General features: G+C 44.5%; 1 protein-coding gene across 1 annotated transcript in view; it reads right to left on the reverse strand.

The window, feature by feature from the left end:
* Positions 1 to 13339: 13339 nt before the first annotated feature.
* LOC146859448 (uncharacterized) overlaps positions 13340 to 18378 on the reverse strand; it is a 106988-nt gene continuing 101949 nt past the window's right edge. Inside the window, exon 2 of the mRNA XM_085650167.1 lies at positions 13340 to 14244. Coding sequence (XP_085506293.1) covers positions 13340 to 14224 — 885 coding nt within the window. The 5' untranslated portion in view covers positions 14225 to 14244. The remainder of the gene's footprint in view (positions 14245 to 18378) is intronic.

The following is an 18378-nucleotide window of genomic DNA, read 5'->3' on the forward strand; positions in this document are numbered from 1 at the left end:
TAGGTCGAGGATAGGAGTAGAGTGGTCCTTGAGCCAAGTTTCCATGAGGAAGGCAATGTCGATATCTTCACTGAGGAGGTTTCAGCAATTTCAGTCGCATGCCGAACAGCTGAGCGGCAGTTGATTAGCATGCATGTAAGGGGTATCAGGTTGATTGTGGGGGGCAAGTTCGCATAGTGGTAAGTTGAGTTGGGAGTCTAGGGGGATGGGGGGATGAAGGGATTCTACTCGTCCCCAAGATCACTGGGATGGGGGATTGGGGGTGGGGCATAGTTAGGGATGTTAGAGTTACAGAGGTCAAGTAGATCTGAGGGAGAGAGAGGGGTCACGGTACGGGAGGGCCTATGGGAACAGTTACAGCGGGGAACGGATCTCCAATGTTGAGATCTGGAGGTGTTAGGGGAGTCACGACTTGGAAAGAACGAGTGGTTAAGATGGATTTCAGAGGAGAGGGAGTTAAAATCTTTCCGGAGTTGATCAAATTCGTGCGACAGGTTAAGATCTTTCCTGAGCAGGGAGAGTTCAAATCATAGGGCAAGGAGAGAGCTTTCAATGTTTGATAGAGTGTGAGTTAAAGGGGTGGTTGGGGCTGGAGGAGAAAGGGGGTTGGGGGAGGAGAAGGATCAGATTTGCCAGGGGAGAGCGGTCTGTGGATTGGGAGAGTTGGGAGGCCGGGGGGATGGAGGGGTGTTTTCAGAAAGTTGGGGAAGGAGAGGCCCGAGTAGGCAGAGGTGGAGTGTCTGGAGTCGTGATCAGTGCTTTGATATGGTATGGGCTCGAGAGGAAGGATAGGGAATAACAACCTGCTTAAGGGGTGGGCAGATGGGGGGAGTTGAAGTTGATATGGGAAGTTGAGTGATAGGAACTGCGGTAGGAGGGTGCTGGGAAGGGGCATTGAGGTAGGGGGTGTCTAGTGGTGTCGTCATTAGGGAGATGATGGGTTTGGGGGGTTGTGCAAGATGTTGAGGTGAGTGAGGAGACTGTGGTGTGAGGGGTTGAGGGCAGGGAAGGGGAGTGTGTGAGGGGGTCAATAACATAACATAACATGTGTATTTGTAAAGCGCACGTTCACCCAGAGGTCTCAAAGCGCTGAATAACTGATGTTCATTGTTACCCAACTCAATGGTACTCATTTTATCGACCTCAGACGGATGAAAGGCTGAGTGGACCCGCCAGGATTTGAACCTGTGACCCTGAGGTCGAACACAGGCGCCTGCAATGGACGCATTAGTCCGCTGAGCCACCAGACCCGGTCAATCCATTGAGGGGGTAATGAGTTATGGAGAGGGATGGATATTAGGATATGTGAGACATTATCGTGGAAGTGTTTGTGGGCTGAGGGGTTGAGGATAAGGAATGGGAGGGTGAAAGGGAGTCGGACTGATGAGGGGGGAAGATTTAGGCAGTAGGATGGATAAAAAGTAGGATCAACAGAACGAAAATTCAATCGACTGCTTCTCATACCAAATGCTACAACCAGATAGAGCTGTTCCCACACTACACCTCGAAAGGAGCCCACGACATATTAAACAGGACTGCAATAATTAGGCTACTAGAAACCCTTCCAGCCCTGAATCATATTAAATCAAGGGACCTGAAAAGAATTAAGTTCAAACCCAATCTGAATCGAATAGGGTCTGAAATAACAATAGCAACTTGGATAGATGACCTCATTCCTGACCAGATCCTGAGGCATAAGGAGGCCTTTGCATCATGGGGCATAGAACTAAAAAAGATGGAATCACCTTGTTACCCAAGCCCAGTACAGCAACCTCATTGCTCAGTGGGTATATTAAAAGGAGCAAAAGGTCCTGACAACTTTGATCAAGCGAAAGGTGCCGGCCAATGAATTAGGCATATTACAATCACAATCTTACCCCCTGAAATATCTGCCTTCGAGGACAATCCACAGATGAGACTCACAAGTAGAAAATATGGTGCTTCATGAACAAAAATACATAAAAACACCAAAATAGTCCAAGGCTGCAAGTTTTGCTCCTGGAATGTGAATGGCTTATCTTCCAAATTTGAAGAAACAGACTTCATTGATTTCATCTTACAGTATGATATACTGTTATTCCAAGAAACATGGCAAACAGTAAACACCCCAATAGTAGGTTATAAAGAACACCTTAACCCAGCAATAAAGGAGGTAAACCATGGAAGACAGCCATCCTATGGAAAGTCGAAGATATCGAACTAGAGTCCCCCTGGATGCAATGAATAGAACTTGAGGCCCGTCATCTAGCACCTTGTTAATTTTGAATACCTACATCCATCCCGCTCACAAGCAGAAGGGGAGAAACATCCAACAACTGGCCGCTGCACTGGGGATTTCATTATGAATCTAATGCAAGCCCAAGAAGAAAACCTACCATCACACATGCAGGCCAGACAGGGCAACTCATCTAGACGCAATACCTTGGGCAAGAGATGTGCTACATTAATGGACAAACTCTCACTGTTCACCTCAAATGGACGAAGCTCAAAGGACAGCCCGGCATCTTTTACAAGAGTGACAGCTAAATCAAGAACACCCATTGATTTTACCTTAGTGGATCCTGACTTATTCCCACTCACATCAAATTTTCAAATAAAGGAAAGAGTAGACACTGACCATTATCCTCAATCCTTCATATTAACTAATATGCAAGAAAGAATTCAGCCAGCAAGTGCCCTCACACTAGCAACCCAACCGTACAATCTAAAACAACTAACATGGAATAAAAATAAAGTAGATGCAATTATGAAGTCATGTTCTGCTCTACTGACTCCTTATTATACAAAACTTTTAGGGACAGAAGCTTGGGAGTCTTTCGTCAATAGTTTAAATAAAAAAAATTCAAACAGCTCCAAAAGTCAAAAACTGTTTGCGACCACCGGCCCAGCCTGGTATACACACACTTTAAGGATAAAAAAAAGACAACTAAACAAATTTCATTCACTAATGCAAGCTCGGGCCCCCAATCCACTTAGCAGACATTGACAATAATTGAAAAAATAAAAAGAGACTTATAAAATGACATTAGAGCGGCAAATCGATTTTACCAGGAGCAATTCTGGACAAAAATGCATTATGTCAGCAAGCATCAAAATTCAAAACAGTTTTGGGCACTCATTAATCTTCTATCGAATGGGAAAAACAGGGGGCCCGATTCACAGAACTAACTTAAGACAAAATCCAAAACTTACTATCATTTTCGTATTCACAGAAGGCACTTACTCATTTTGGTATTCACAGAAGACACTTACTCACTTCGGTATTCACAGAAGTTAGGAGTCCTAACTTTAGGACTCCTAAATGCCTTCTGTGAATACCGAAAGTCTTAAAATTAGGATTTTTCTCAGTTTCGAAGTCCTAAAGTTAGGACTCCTAACTTTACTTCTACTAAACGGAGAAAAATCCTAATTTTAAGGCTTTCGGTATTCACAGAAGGCATTTAGGAGTCCTAAAGTTAGGAGTCCTAACTTTACTGCTATTAAATTGAGAAAAATCCAAATTTTAAGACTTTCGGTATTCACAGAAGGCATTTAGGAGTCCTAAAGTTAGGAGTCCTAACTATAGTACTACTAAACTGAGAAAAATCCTAATTTTAAGGATTTCGCTATTCACAGAAGGCATTTAGCAGTCCTAAAGTTAGGAGTCCTAACTTTACTACTACTAAATTGAGAAAAATCCTAATTTTAAGACTTTCGGTATTCACAGAAGGCATTTAGGAGTCCTAAAGTTAGGAGTCCTAACTATTCTACTACTAAACTGAGAAAAATCCTAATTTTAAGACTTTCGGTATTCACAGAAGGCATTTAGGAGTCCTAAAGTTAGGACTCCTAACTTCTGTGAATACCGAAATGAGTAAGTGCCTTCTGTGAATACCAAAATGAGTAAGTGCCTTCTGTGAATACCAAAATGGTAGTAAGTTTAGGATTTTGTCTTAAGTTAGTTCTGTGAATCGGGCCCAGGCACTTTAATTCTGATATAATGGAACATACGTGGAGAGCGCACATAGATGCCACATTTAACATCCAGTCAAAAACAAAACATCTAAGGAGACAAGGACTTATAAGATCACTTTAAACAAAGGGACCCAAACGACCATCATTCCGGGACTGAACTCCCTGGCCCCAGCATCCAGAAGTAATCAAAGAATAGAGCCTATGACCTATACACCAAAACTGACAAATCACTCTCACCTTCAAATCAAACAGTCAAAAGGTAATTCTCATCTATGCTCACTTGAATAATCAAGGCCCGACCCTCAAGACTACCATCTACAGATCACACAAAAACAGGTTTTGAATGCCATAAAAAACAAAGATCTGATGTGGCCCTGGGACCAAATTGTCCTCCGAACGCTTTATTTAAAAAAGACCCAGCATTCTGGTCTGTTCGCTTAACCTCGCTGTTTGCATATACACTAGAGACCAACACCATCCCAGATTCATGGTGAGGAAGTATCCTGCACCAATACATAAATCAGTGAAGAACCGGGTTTTTAGAACCCAGCGGTGCAGGGGAACACACCCGAAGACTTCGAGTTCTTCCTGTTTCAGACCCACAGAAACACAGAGTCTTCTAGGTGAAGTCAAAGATCGTATTTATTGGCTGCAGACCAATCACAGGTATCCGAGAAGTATAACACGATGTATGTTCTCAGGAGACTGCTCCCGAACCAAAACCCAGTCTTTTCTTATATACAGAATATTACGCTTCTGGGCAACACCGCCCCTATTTTACAAGTGGTCATTCACATATTTTTCGCTTCAAAGAAACAACAGAGCCATAATGACAATCCCACATTTCAGTTCATTAAGCACACAATCATTTTACCCAGCAAGGCTCAGAACCCTCATCGGATAACAGCGGACCCCAATAAAACGGGCACCTCCTGCTCGTAAAACAAGCCATAAAGTAGGAAACAGAGTCAGGTGTGAAATAGCTCAGTCAGAGATCGTGTGCGAACAAGGATTTTATGATGGGTCGAGCCCTGATGTTAATCACATTAGGCCGCGGGAAAAGGAACTGGCCGGACAGGGTTGACCTCGGGCAGCGGAGTTAGTTTGTACAGGTCATAGAGAAGTCACAGAAAGTGTACGTGTCCTTTAGGCCTAAGCATGGCCTTAGTGCGTAGCCTATGTGAGGGCAACCACAAAATGGCTACTGTTCTAAAATGGAACCCACGGATACAATACATAATATTATATAAACGGCGAATTCATCGGTAGAACCCGATAAAAACACTCGCACATACCGCATTTGTCATTTGCGGTTCGTTGGCACTAAAATCGGCATGGTAGGGCCATGCTTTCAACGTGGTTCCGAAATTTACAGTACCACATCAGGGGCTCGTTCTGATCCTTTCAACTACAGATTAATCACCCTTATTGATGTTGAGGCTAAAATCTATGCAACAAATCTGCTGAAAGATCTAGAGGACTGGGTCAATCACACAAAACTGATTCCCAGCACGCAAACAGGTTTTCGAGCAGGGATGGGCACCCTAACAAACTCATCAGCTGTCACGCTCTTGGCCAATCAAGCAATAGTCAATTCAAAGGTTTTGTACACCTGTTTTGTAGACCTCAAAGCATCTTTTGACAAGGTCCCTAGATCCATGCTATGGGCTAAAATGAAGTCGTGGGGAGCCCCCACAAAATTGTTAGACGCAGTCATCAATCTCTAATCAAAAACATGGGTCCCAATAAAAATGGGGGATGGTCGAAGCCCAACAAGCAAAATCACGACCGCAAATGGATTAAAACAGGGGTGCATTTTGGCTCCATGTTTGTTCAACATCTATACAGCTCACCTAGACAACAACCTCCATCTAACACAAGGGAACCCCTCAAAATTGGGCAACATCTGAAAAACAAGCCTGCAATATGCTGACAACATGTGCTGCTCTCTCAAACGCCCAGAGGACTAAAGCGCTTGATAAATCAACTAGCACTATACACAGCTTCAGTCCAACTAGCCATAAACTTTTGGAAAACAAAGGTTATGTGTTTTTCAAGCTCACATAAAAAACAGCCGAAATGTACCAGGACGATAAACAGCAGCCCCCTGGACCGTGTGGCACCATACAAATATCTGGGTGCACTGCTAGATCAATATCTCAATTTCAAGCAACATCTAGAACTAGGGAAAATCAAAGCAAAACAGCTACTTTTTGCATTTAAAATCTCGCAAAAAAAACTGAGCGACAGTTCAACACCCATTTATTAAAGGTCGTGGCTGCAAAATTCTTGCCATCAATTACGTATGGATCTGAACTTCTAAATACAAAGGACGCATCAGCCTTAAACACCGCGCAAACCAGCCTCTTTAAGAATCTATTTTTAATCCCGCGCTATATTCCACAAGCCTTGATCAGACTGAATTCGGGTTAAAAAATCAGATTCCAGCAAGGCAAGGGGCCCTTGCCAGATATTATTAGAGAATGAGGGCAGCGGAGGAGGACTCTTTAGCTCACTACTGCTGGCTGGAGGTTGAAAAGCAATCCAGATCGACCCATGGAGTCTGCTTTTCCTTAAAACAATCCATCGCAGCTCTAAAACTAGAGGACGCTTTGAACACAATATCGTCTTATCCTGAATTCAAACAAATAGATAACAAAACCATCAAGCTACAATCTTAGGTAATAGATGAAGCCTCCTTGACTTCAAAAACCAACGCCTGGATGGTTATGCCAACATATAAAAAGCTAGAACCCCAACCATACCTAACAGAACGTTTCGCAAATCAAAAAAAGCTGAAACTGATCTTACTGAGACTGAGTATTTATTCATCAAAAGATCTTATTCCGAAATGGAAACGGGCTTGGCCCACAATGGATTGCCGCCTTTGTGGCCGAGAAGAAGAGTCACTACTCTGCCTACTATGTATTTGTCCGGCATTAATACACATACGGAAAGCCCTCCTGTGGCCATTATTGAAAAAAAAAAAATAAATAAGGACTTGTAGATCTGCCGTAATAAAATGCCTAGGAGGCTCGACAGTACAATTGGCATGCAAGGCAGTAAAGTTTCTGAGCTTAGCGGCAAAGGAACTAGAAAAGAGATATAGACACCTTGAACCGGCTGGGGATGCAAGGTGATAATGTGCAATTGAACACGTCGCAGTCCATATAGTTATAGCACCACGCACGTTACCTTGGAGAAACAACAGGAAATTACCAACGGTCCTAGTCCTCACTTTAGATACAGTGCAATGAAGCATTTTTGCAGTCCATAAGCTTACAGCACTATGAACTTTATCTTGGAGAAATTACTGGATTTACCAGCGGTACTAGCCTTCACTAGAAGCCAGTGTATTCCCTCTTAACTTGTTTTTAATGCAAAATGTTAATGGCATTCATGTTAATTAATGATTTGATATAATTGCTCTTTTTATGCATATTGGTGGATGTGCCACCCTTTTATGATTTAAATCAAATCAATAACGGTAATATTCATTCATTCATTCATTCATATTGCATTGCAAATGCTTGTTTTCTTTTTAGGTTTCAAAAAAGGGTACCGAAAAGGCGGTAGCCCCGATAGATCTGCAGCTGGATCATGTGACTGTGCACTTTTGGTACCCTGAGCGAGCTTGGCTTACGCCCACCCTTATTTAAGCTTCGCTGTTGGGGGCGCTTGACACCTGGTGCCCTGGTACTGCGGGAGAAGCTGATCGTGGAATCTTCCTGATCTCAAGAGGGTGAGAGGTCGCGGAACGGACTACGGCTCCCAAGAGCCTGTGCATTCCTCCCTGACTGCACGCACCTGAGCCGAGGACCGCCCCAAGCTCAAAATCCTTTATAACTGCTCGCGGAACCCGCTGGCGCGGGTCCCGCTTCGCTGTTGGGGGCGCTTGACACCTGGTGCCCTGGTACTGCGGGAGAAGCTGATCGTGGAATCTTCCTGATCTCAAGAGGGTGAGAGGTCGCGGAACGGACTACGGCTCCCAAGAGCCTGTGCATTCCTCCCTGACTGCACGCACCTGAGCCGAGGACCGCCTCTACGCCCATTGGTCCGCGTTCTACATTTATTTCGTTGGGAGCTGCTGCGCGGGACGCGCCGCGGGACGCCCAGGACGAAGCCCGGACAAAGGGCGGACAGTCTGAGACAGGAAGGGTGTGTTACTATATTCATTGATTGGGGGTGGCCGGACTACCGGTGTGTTGTTCAACCAATCTATCAGGGTACTTGTGGGCTGTACGTACTTTTCTAAACGAGATAGATTGGTATATTGTTCCCTGTCTGCATTAGCAAAACTTGTAGTGGGGTGTAGGTCCCGGCTGAAGTTATTATGCCTAAGGCTAAGCCAGTAGTCCCGACCTCTACCATGGACAACTACTTGGTTAAGATGGTCGATAAAATTAATCAAGAACGAAGGAGATCTTTAGGCCGCTCGGGGTTGCAAAGTTTTGCGCCCCCCTTGTTTGATTCGCCGGCACTAGAGTCTCCTTCTGATCTGGACCCTAACACATCTTTGTTACCCACTGAATGCATAAATGAGGGAACCCTAACGGATACCTCTAGTTTGGAAAGTGGTATCCCTGAGCCCACAAATGACCATGAATCAGGCCAAGTTATTATTACAGATACAACAACCCCTAGTCAGCCGGTACCTAGAAGTCAAAGATTAACCCGCACTTGCAGGAACACTAGTAAAACCACCCAGCCTAAGCGAGGAGGGAACCGCCATGTTAAGAAAAACGATCCCGCTCCGCAGAAAAAGTTACCATCCCAATCTGTGCCAATGGAGGGAGCTAAGGTCATCCTTGATAAAGAGCAGCTGGATTTTATAATTAATGCTATAGATGCCAAGTTTGATATTCTGTTTAAACCCTTATTGACTAAACTTACTACTCTCACTGACGAAGTAGTCAGATTGGGAGGCATCTTGGACTCTCTCAACAAGGTTAGACCTGCTGCGAACACTGCTGCTAGTATTGTGGTGCCTGATGAGATTTCCTCAACTCCCCCTACCACAGTCTCATTGTTGGGTGGGAGAGGTAGCTCTGATTGCAGACCAAGAAATGACACTGGAAAGTCTTCTGTAGTCCCCAAATCATCTTCTCAGCCGCCGGACTCGACTAAACCACCCTATTGTTCAGTTTCAGGGGATTCAACGGGTCACACTGCTAATATCCCCAGACATAGTAATCCTCAACCGGACCTGCCACCCACGTGTGCTCCTTTTGTAGCGGTCCTGATGAATGTCCCACCCGTTAAGAGGCAAGGTGGCAATCCTGTAAACGGTGAATCTCACTCGTCACTAAAGAATAAGACTGTGGACTGGCTCCACCGACAGTGTGATTTCCCTGTAGCCCTATCTAGGGATATATTAAGTACCAGGAGAACCAATTGGGTTGGCAAATCACGCAAGACCTGTGAAGGCGACTGTATAGTCATTAACTTCCGCAACCCCCAACTTACCTCTACAGTTCTGATTAAAGCCGCATCTCTCCCTGTGAGTGATCAATGCATTTCTTTGCGGCCCCTTGGGTATTTCTATAGGGACTATGCCACTCAACCTGTTATTCAGTCTGCTGATGAGCGCCATTGGTGTAGGCCTAGAGCCCAGAACCTGTGCGCTGCCCCCGCTATCCCTACGTTTAATAGATTCCAACCTTTAAGTGGGCTTGACTCTAATGATTGACTGGAGCCCGCCATAGATGATGCAGGGAACGAGGACTTGAATTTGGGTAAAAAGAGCTCTAATATGGACCTTAAGTCACTAACTAGTATTACTATTGATACTGGTGTAAGTCATCTAGATCCTATTGTGGCTTGTGATCACGATAGCCTAGTTAGTGCCGGAAGGGATAGGTCTGTATTGAATGCCCCAGTCCGCCCAGCTAATTACGGCTCATGTTCTATTGCCTGCTGGAATGTCGCGGGCCTATCACACAAGGATGAATGCTTAGGTTGGTTTGATTTTATCAACCTTTTTAAAATTCTATGTTTTCAGGAAACCTGGAGTCTGGACCCCATCAATTATAATGGCTTTGTTTCATATCAATTACCTGCTGTGGCTTCTAACTCAGGAAGAGCCAAGGGTGGCCTCCTGATATTGATTTCGGTTGATGTGCCACTTACTGTTAAGAAACATGTTCTGGTGGGGGCCCATTCCCAGATACTATGGCTTTGTAAGGAGCAGGATAGAAATATCCTTTTAATTAACTTTTATAATAATGTTTTCGATAATACTAGGCAACAGGTAGCTTATGCCTTGGAGGCTGCTTTGGCTAAAATTGTAACAGGAAATAATATTGTTTTTGACTTTATTTGGATGGGGGATTTCAACATTTCTGCCTGTTTATTCTCTGCCCATAGGGTCTGTGGTTTCATAAATGGTCGAGGAGATGGTGCCGCCCATTTCCCACATAACCCATACGGGGACTCATTAAACAAAATCTTGATGACATATGATATGGAGATTCTGGGGAATGGGAGGGGCGCTTTTGGTGAAGTTCTACCCACTTTTAAGGGCAGAAACGCGAACACTGTTATTGATTTCATTTGTACCTCCTCCAGCCTTAACCCATGGTGTTCAGTCCCTATGGTAGTGGACAACTTAATTAGCGACCAGAATTGTCTGACCATGGAGATGGTTCTCTGGAAGGCCAATTCAGACCCTAAACCATGTGCCGTTGAGAACATTGAGCCCCATAGACTCAACGGAACCAGAATCAGGTGGAAGGGGGAGAAGGCAGATCTTTTGTCCAATTCAATTATTGCAAATTGTTTAGAGGAAATTGATGCTATTCTAGCAAGCAATGAGCTAACAGATATAATCCTGCATAAATTTGTTGATATTAATCATTGTATCGAAGCCAAATTTACAAAGCAACACAAGGGCAATTTAAATCAGCAAAAAGGGTGGTTTGATCACGCAAGTACTGCCGCCCTTAAGAGCCTTAAAGTGGCACTGGCTGCTAAACAGAGGGACACAAACCTTATTAGGCATCTTAGGGTTACTTATCGGGCAGCAGTATCAAAAAGAAAGGCAGAACTGAAGCGTGAGGCCTGGGATAAGCTAGACCAGGCCGCTGAAACCTCTGATTCCTCTCTATTTTGGGCTACTGTCAATAGCCCTTTTCTAAGGAACGAGGATACACCTGTTCTGTCGGCAAATGTCAGTGAGGAAAGTTGGGTCTCTCACTTTTCTTTGATTTTTGATTCTGATAAACATATGGAAATTGGAGGTGGGATCTGGCCTATAATTCCCCTTGATATTTCCCCTACCGAGGTTAAGAAATGTATCAACGCCAGCAAAGGAGGGAAGGCTCAGGGACCGGATGGTGTGCCGGTTGATGTTTATAAAAAAGAACCTGAGATCTGGGGCCCGCTACTGACCAAAGTATTTAATGCTGCTGTAAGTCTCGGTGCTCCGCTTACTTGGAAGGAATCTACTATTATTCCTATCTACAAGAAGGGGGAGAAGGGGGATGCTAAGAACTACCGCCCTATATCCCTCTTAGATTCCTCCGTGAAAATTATGAGCCGGGTTCTTCTTCTCAGATTAGAAGAATGGGCAGAAACAAATAACATCCTGGCTAATTCCCAATACGGATTTAGGAAGGGTAGAGGCACAGTAGAACAGTGTCTCAACCTAGAACTACTTATTGGGAAATACACTATGGCCAAGAAAGGTTCCCTCTTTCTCTGCTTCGCAGACCTTAGTAGTGCCTTCGATATGGTTAACCATAAGATTCTTTGGGAGACACTACTTGAAATGGGGGCACCGGAGGGTATCGTCTATTTCCTGGCCAGGCTTTATGCTAACCTCAGCTCTAGTGTACGATATGGCCCAGGTGGGGAGCGTACTTTGAAGTTTTCTGTTAAGCGTGGTATTAGGCAGGGGTGTGTATTGGCTCCTTTGCTTTTCACACTTTTTATCAACGAGGTTGACTCTGTTTTGAGGACTGTGGGGGCAGATGCCCCAACTATACTTGATGCCCATATCCCAGTCTTACTATATGCAGACGACGCTGTTCTCCTCTCTAGGACCCCTGTCGGCCTTCAACGGCTTATGGACAGGTTTTCCATGTTTATTGGGGAAAGGAAGCTGGTTATCAACAAATCAAAGACATTTGTCATGGAATGTGGCCAGGGCCGTAAAAAACCCCATCCCTTCTTTATAGAGGGGTATAGGGTTCAGACGGTCGATACTTTTAACTATCTGGGTATCTCCTTTTCCAAGACAGGTAGTTGGTCCAGCGAAATCACCCACGTTAGAGCAAGAATGGCGAAATGTGCTCACGGGGTTTTTACGTTTGCTTCTAAGATAGGGGACAGACGGATTGGGGACATGCTGAAAATCTACCAGATGAGGTGTCTTTCAACCGCCCTTTATGGAGCAGGTGTCTGGGGGCATGTTTCGGCTGGAAACTTACAAGTAGAGGAAAACCTGTTTTTAAAGCGGCTACTTTGCCTGCCTATCTCAGTATCCACGCACCTGGTGCATAGGGAACTTGGAATTCATTATCTTTCGGATTCCGTTACCCATAGACCTCTATTGCTGTGGCGTGCCATTTGGGCAAAGGAGGAGACTTCCTTGAATAGAGCCATCATCAAGGATTGTCTGTCCCTTGATAATCATTTAAAGATCCCTTGGGTAAATTATGTTTTGAACAGTTTCAAGGATATATATGGTCTTAATTTATTTGAGGACTGTTATGCTGCCAACAGTCTGACCAAAAGCGAATTGAAATCTGTTTGGTTGTCTTTAAAGTACGAGCAACGTTTGAGGGTCAGTAGCAATTTATCCATCTGTATGCTCTATGACAGCTGTTGTGAGCTGTCGGGTTATCAGCCTTATTTGAGCTTTGTTACTAGACCCTCCCACAGGTTCGTTCTTACTAGACTGCGCTTTGGGATTGTTCACCACTTAGTGGCGTTTCCTACCATCAAAAAACACCCTAGTGGTCCTTGCCCTTGTGATGGCACTACAGCACAAAGCACTATGCACTTTTTATTGTTCTGCCCACTATATGGTAACTATCGCACTGATCTCTTAAAGCCTATCTTCAAGAAATTCGGTGTCAGAACCGTAAAAGATGCTTTGAAACTGATATTTAATCCTCCACCCGATGTTTGCTTTTTTACTGCTACATTTCTTCTCAGAGCTATCAAGGCAAGGCCTAGTATTATTTTTTAAATAGACATTGTGCTGTTTTTTATATTGTCTGTTTTAATCTGTATTGACGTAGTTTTTATGACTTATGATTGTTAATAGTCTATGTATATTAATGATGTTTTATGTATGATCTGCTTTTATGGACTTTTTGTCAAGCTCCGAATAAAGCTTTATGAAATGAAGCCCGTTTGTGTGGAACGTGCTTAGCATCACTTACTCTTTGTCCTTGTAGTATTTTAGGAAGTCCTCGTGCACCGCCGCTTCGCACACCGAGTGCTCGGCTGTCTCTCCGCAGCAGGTGTACGAGCTGCCACCCGTGCCCCTCGGCATGTACTGCCCCTTGTGGCGAAGCGTCTCTTCGAACTCGTACTCTACGTTATCCGCGTTGAGAGTAGCGTGCGCCAGTGCCAGGTACCCGTCCTTCTCACCCGATGCCATCCTTACAACCCTGCCCCCGTTGCCGTACTCCAGCTGCCTGCAGCCCGTGTTATAGGCCAGGTCTTTGGTACCCAGCGAGCTGCTCACCTGGCCGATGAGGGTGTCCGGCTTGGACCCCGTGCTCCGGTCTCCGGGGGCCCCGGAGAGGCTCGCCTCGCTGATGAGCTTGAGGATGGGGTTGTTCAGGCCTCCGGGGACCAGGAAGTGGGAGGCCTCGTGGATGAGGATGCCCGGCTGCGAGTTCTTCTCGAGACTCTCTGGGGCGTTCCAGAAGTGCGGGCACAGGTACACGGTTCTGTTCACGTCCTTAGGGTCGACGTAGGCATAAGCACCTTCATGTTTTTTGCTCATGTCTTTCTTGAACTGCATTAATTCCATAACTTCCCTCAGCCTTGTCACCCTCTCTTCGGTGAGCAACGTGTATCGCTTCATCCAGTACCTCTCTGGGTTGGTAGACAGGTGCTCTGGGGGCGCCATCAGCAGCCGCTCCCCCTTCTTCAGGGTGTCGGTGAGAATGCACAGGGCTTTAATCTTGGCCTTGACGGCCACCAGGGTCTGTTTACATTCTAAATTGTAGGTCACTATCGCAGCTTTCGCATCCTCACTGGCCACAGACGTCTCAAGCGCAGCGGCCTCTTCTCGCAGAACAGCCTTACGCATGTCCGAGCTTTCAAGGCTGGCTGAAAAGACAAGGAAAAGGAGAAACAGTCATTCATGTGCACCAAACTCAGGCATTTCCGAGGCGGTGTTGAGTACAAGTCTGAGCTATTAATGAACAACAACAAACACTGTATCCAGACAAGCAACAGAGCCGAACACACAACATGCCCGCAGCCACCAGGACGCATTAATGACTTGTTGATGCGTCCATGGCTTTGCTCTGGCTTTCTGGTGGGTTTGTTTCACCGGATGTGTGAGTTATGAGGCGAGCATGCTGTTGTGTTTGTCTGCTCACTCAATTTCGAAAGACAGCACCACCATGTGGTAGATTGTTATTAGAGCCGGTATTGAGCACCGGAAACCACCAGCTCAAATTAACCACTGACTTTAATCCTGAAACTCAGAAATAGGGGTCAAGCAGTGGCAGCAAAAAGAGGGTAGAGTCACAAGGGGCGGAGTCATGAAATGCAGTCTTATTTTTTAAAATCTCTACCACAAAGAAATTGGCAACATAGAGAAATGTGACAGGAAATCTGTTCTGGCCTAACTGTTTGCAAAGGCAGCATTTTAATATATCTTATGGGGTTAAAGCACCTGTGCAGAGAGCTTTCTGAGCCCGGTAAATCTCAAGGATTAATAATGATGCTAAAATAACTGATAGTTAACGCAGTTGGGAAAGAAATCTGTGTTCTGACTATTCAGTTCAGTTCAGTAGTTCTTTATTCGGTTGTTAAAAACACTATAAAAAGATATATATACACAATACTTTTCCTTTAAAAAAAAACGATTAAATCAACATTATGAGGACTCTGGTAGAAAAAAATATGTATTCACAAAAGAGGTACTTAAAATTCATAACAATCCCAATTTACGCCTGTCCTCTGGTTGCTCTTAATCTCAATGCGACTTTAATAAAATTCAATATGCAACACAGAGTCAGTGAATCAGCCGCCCTTTGTAAGAAAAGTAGCGCAGGTTTAGTTTGAGTCAGTTTGGTCCTTTTAATAATATCAATTAAAAATCTCCGCCTCGGCATTGAATAAAAGGAACATAAAAGTACAAAATGAAGGGTGTCCTGCATAGACCTGTTGTTAAGGTTCCATTCCCTCGGAGCAATGCACATTCACTGTTCCCTTGGTCCCTTCTTCTATCATTCTACTTGTATTTCTTTGGGCCAGGAACAATCTTTTTAACTTGGGTTTATCCTGGGCTCTAATTACTGATGGATTAACAAAAAGATCTTTATAGCCCAGGTTCTCCAAATTGGTCTTAACATACTTAAGCCAAGGTATGTTCATGCTTCTTTCTCTTCCTAAACAGTCTCTCAATATTTGCCTATTTATGGCAGCTTCTGGGTTTGTCCAGATATTGAGCCATGATAGAATAGGTCTGTACTTGACCATATCTTCAATATATGGCCGCCCCAGCTCTCTATGGGCAATAACAGCTGGAATGCTCTGGGGGATCTTTAATACTGACCGTACAATTTTATTTTCCTCCCGCTGCAATTGTTCTATATCTGCAAATCCCCAAACTTCGGCACCATACATGGCTTTAGAACAACAAATGGAGCTGTACAAATTCATTGCTTGTTCTGGAGACCATCGCCCTAGCCTCCGCCCATAATTAGGTATTGCACCATTTAATGATATTAATTTCCCACATCGCTCCTCTACCAAGGGGGTGAATCTTAACCTCTCGTCGAACAGTAGGCCCAAATAGGAGAAGGTCTGCACCTTTTCCAGTATATGACTCCCAATTCTGTGCGTGAACTTTGACCGAGGTTTGTTGCCTGCCGTCATTACAAATGATTTGCCGAGATTGACGGAAAGATCTAAAGATCCCATAAACTTGACAAAACCATTGATTAAGATCTGTAAGCTTTTCGGGGTGTGGGCTAACAGAACCGCATCGTCTGCATAAAGCAGAACTGGGATGTGGCGTGTACCAACTTTTGGGCAATCAACATTTAGATTAATTAGGGTCTGCTCTAAATTGTTAATGTATAGTGAGAATAAGAAGGGCGCAAGAATGCAGCCCTGTCTCACCCCACTAGTGCACACGAAGGGATCAGTAAGGCCCCCCTCAGTGTTATAACGCACCCTGGCTGTGGTGTCCCTGTGTAATTCCCTAAGTATGGTGATCAGGCCCTGGTCAATGCCAAGCTGACTCATCATTAGCCAGAGTTTGTCCATATTTACATGATCGAAAGCAGCCGCCAAGTCCATGAACCCTAGATGGATGGTTTCATTAGTTGTTTTAGTGTACTTGGCGACTAACATATAAAGGTTCAAACATTGGTCACTAGTTGACCTCCCTGATCTGAAACCATATTGAATGTCCGATATGATGTTTTTTTCCTCGGTCCATTCAATGAATCTGTTAAGAATTACCCTTCCCAAAATCTTAACAGAGACATCAATCAGCGAAATGGGCCGATAACACTGGGGGTTGTCCCTGTTACCCTTCTTGAAAATAGTGACAATAATGGCAGTTGACCAAGATCGGGGCAAACCAGACGTGATGGCTGCGTTTATCCCCCTAGTCATAATTGGGGCCCACAACTCCACATTACTAACGAACAGGTCAGGTGGAGACCCGTCTGGACAGGGTGCTTTATTTTTAGTTAGTCCCTCAATACCCTCAATGATTTCTGCTAAGGTGAACTCAACCAGCTGCTCCTGAGGGGCATCACCCTCCTCCGGAGCAGCGGTCTCCTTGCCGTGATTATACAGGCTCCTAAAATGGGAGACCCACTGCTCCGGTAGGAAGTTTGCACCAACTTCCGGGGCGCTGCTGTCATAAAAGCAGGGTTTATTAATTATGCTCCAAAATTTGGTGATATTCCTTCTTTCCGCTGCCTTCCTTAAATCTGCCCACACTTACCCCTGTAGTGCTAATTTTCCCCTTTTGACCTCGACCTTGTATTTTGCTCTGCACTGAATTACCCTATTTATGTCCCGGGTCTTCTGTTTGAGGCAGCTTTTTAACTCCCTGAGGGCCCTTGAACAATCCCTATCGAACCATCTTGGTTGGTTAGAGGATTTTTTTGAGGTGCGTGTTGTCAAAAGCCCTTCGACCAAACTGGTTATCTGCCCAAATGCATTTAGTAATTGTGGCCCATCAGTTTCAAGGTCTAGGCATTCTTCAATGGGCTGCTTCCCTTGCTCCATCAGGGCTCTATAGAATGTAGCACTCTCTATTTTTGCCCACTTGAGTCGCCTTCCTTGATCTGTCACCCTCTCAACAATGCCCCCCACTGGACATATTCTAGGTAAAACCTGATACTGGAGTACCATTGTTAGGGGGTTATGATCACTAAATGGGCTCCACTCAATCCCAACTGCTACAATCCTGTGTTTGAGGGGCCTAGAGACTAAAATGTAATCAATAATTGACGAACACCCTCTCCCCTTAAAAGTCGGGGGGAGGGTGCCATCACTCTCCGTAGCCATCATATTTATTGTGTGTTCCATATCATGGCTAAACAAAATCTTACTCAGGTCCCTTCCTTCTGGTGTATGGGCAAAATGAGGGCCTTTTTTGGCAGGGCAACGTGACCAATCTGAATTTGTTGAGAGCAGGAATGGGCATAAGTGAATGTTTAAATCCCTGTGGTAAATAATTTAATTACCGGTACTTAATTTGATGCGGAAAATTAATAAAAATAGCTCAGAAAAATAAGAGGCAGAATCCGTGGTATTAGAGGTTCGGAACGGGCTTTATTCCAATGACAATTCGAATTGTGGTCTCCATATTCCATCACCACGGAGGTTCAGGAAGTGAAGAGCAATACATTATTGACAAGTAATCATTTTTATAGAATAGGCATTTACTGTGAAACAGATGCAGGAGGCGTAACAGTTGATAACAGAGATAAAGACATACATGCGTAACTAAAATAGGCGTTACTAGGCGTAACTAAAAACGTCATTAGGTATGATGTCATAAATGGGTGGATCTGTGAAAGAATTTCGCAATGTCAGCAGAAATACTTGGCAGAGATGCGCGCGCAGCCGCATGACGTATGATTGACGTGCAACTAGGGGGTGAAGAAAACTTGGCATTTAGCTCTATATGCGGAGACAAAAGTCTGGAGGGTCAGGTCAACCTAATCCTAAATCATATCTAGTATCCTATGTTTAAAGAACTGT

The sequence above is a fragment of the Triturus cristatus genome, chromosome 3_2 (genome assembly GCF_964204655.1).
Source record: "Triturus cristatus chromosome 3_2, aTriCri1.1, whole genome shotgun sequence".
Taxonomy (NCBI): domain Eukaryota; kingdom Metazoa; phylum Chordata; class Amphibia; order Caudata; family Salamandridae; genus Triturus; species Triturus cristatus.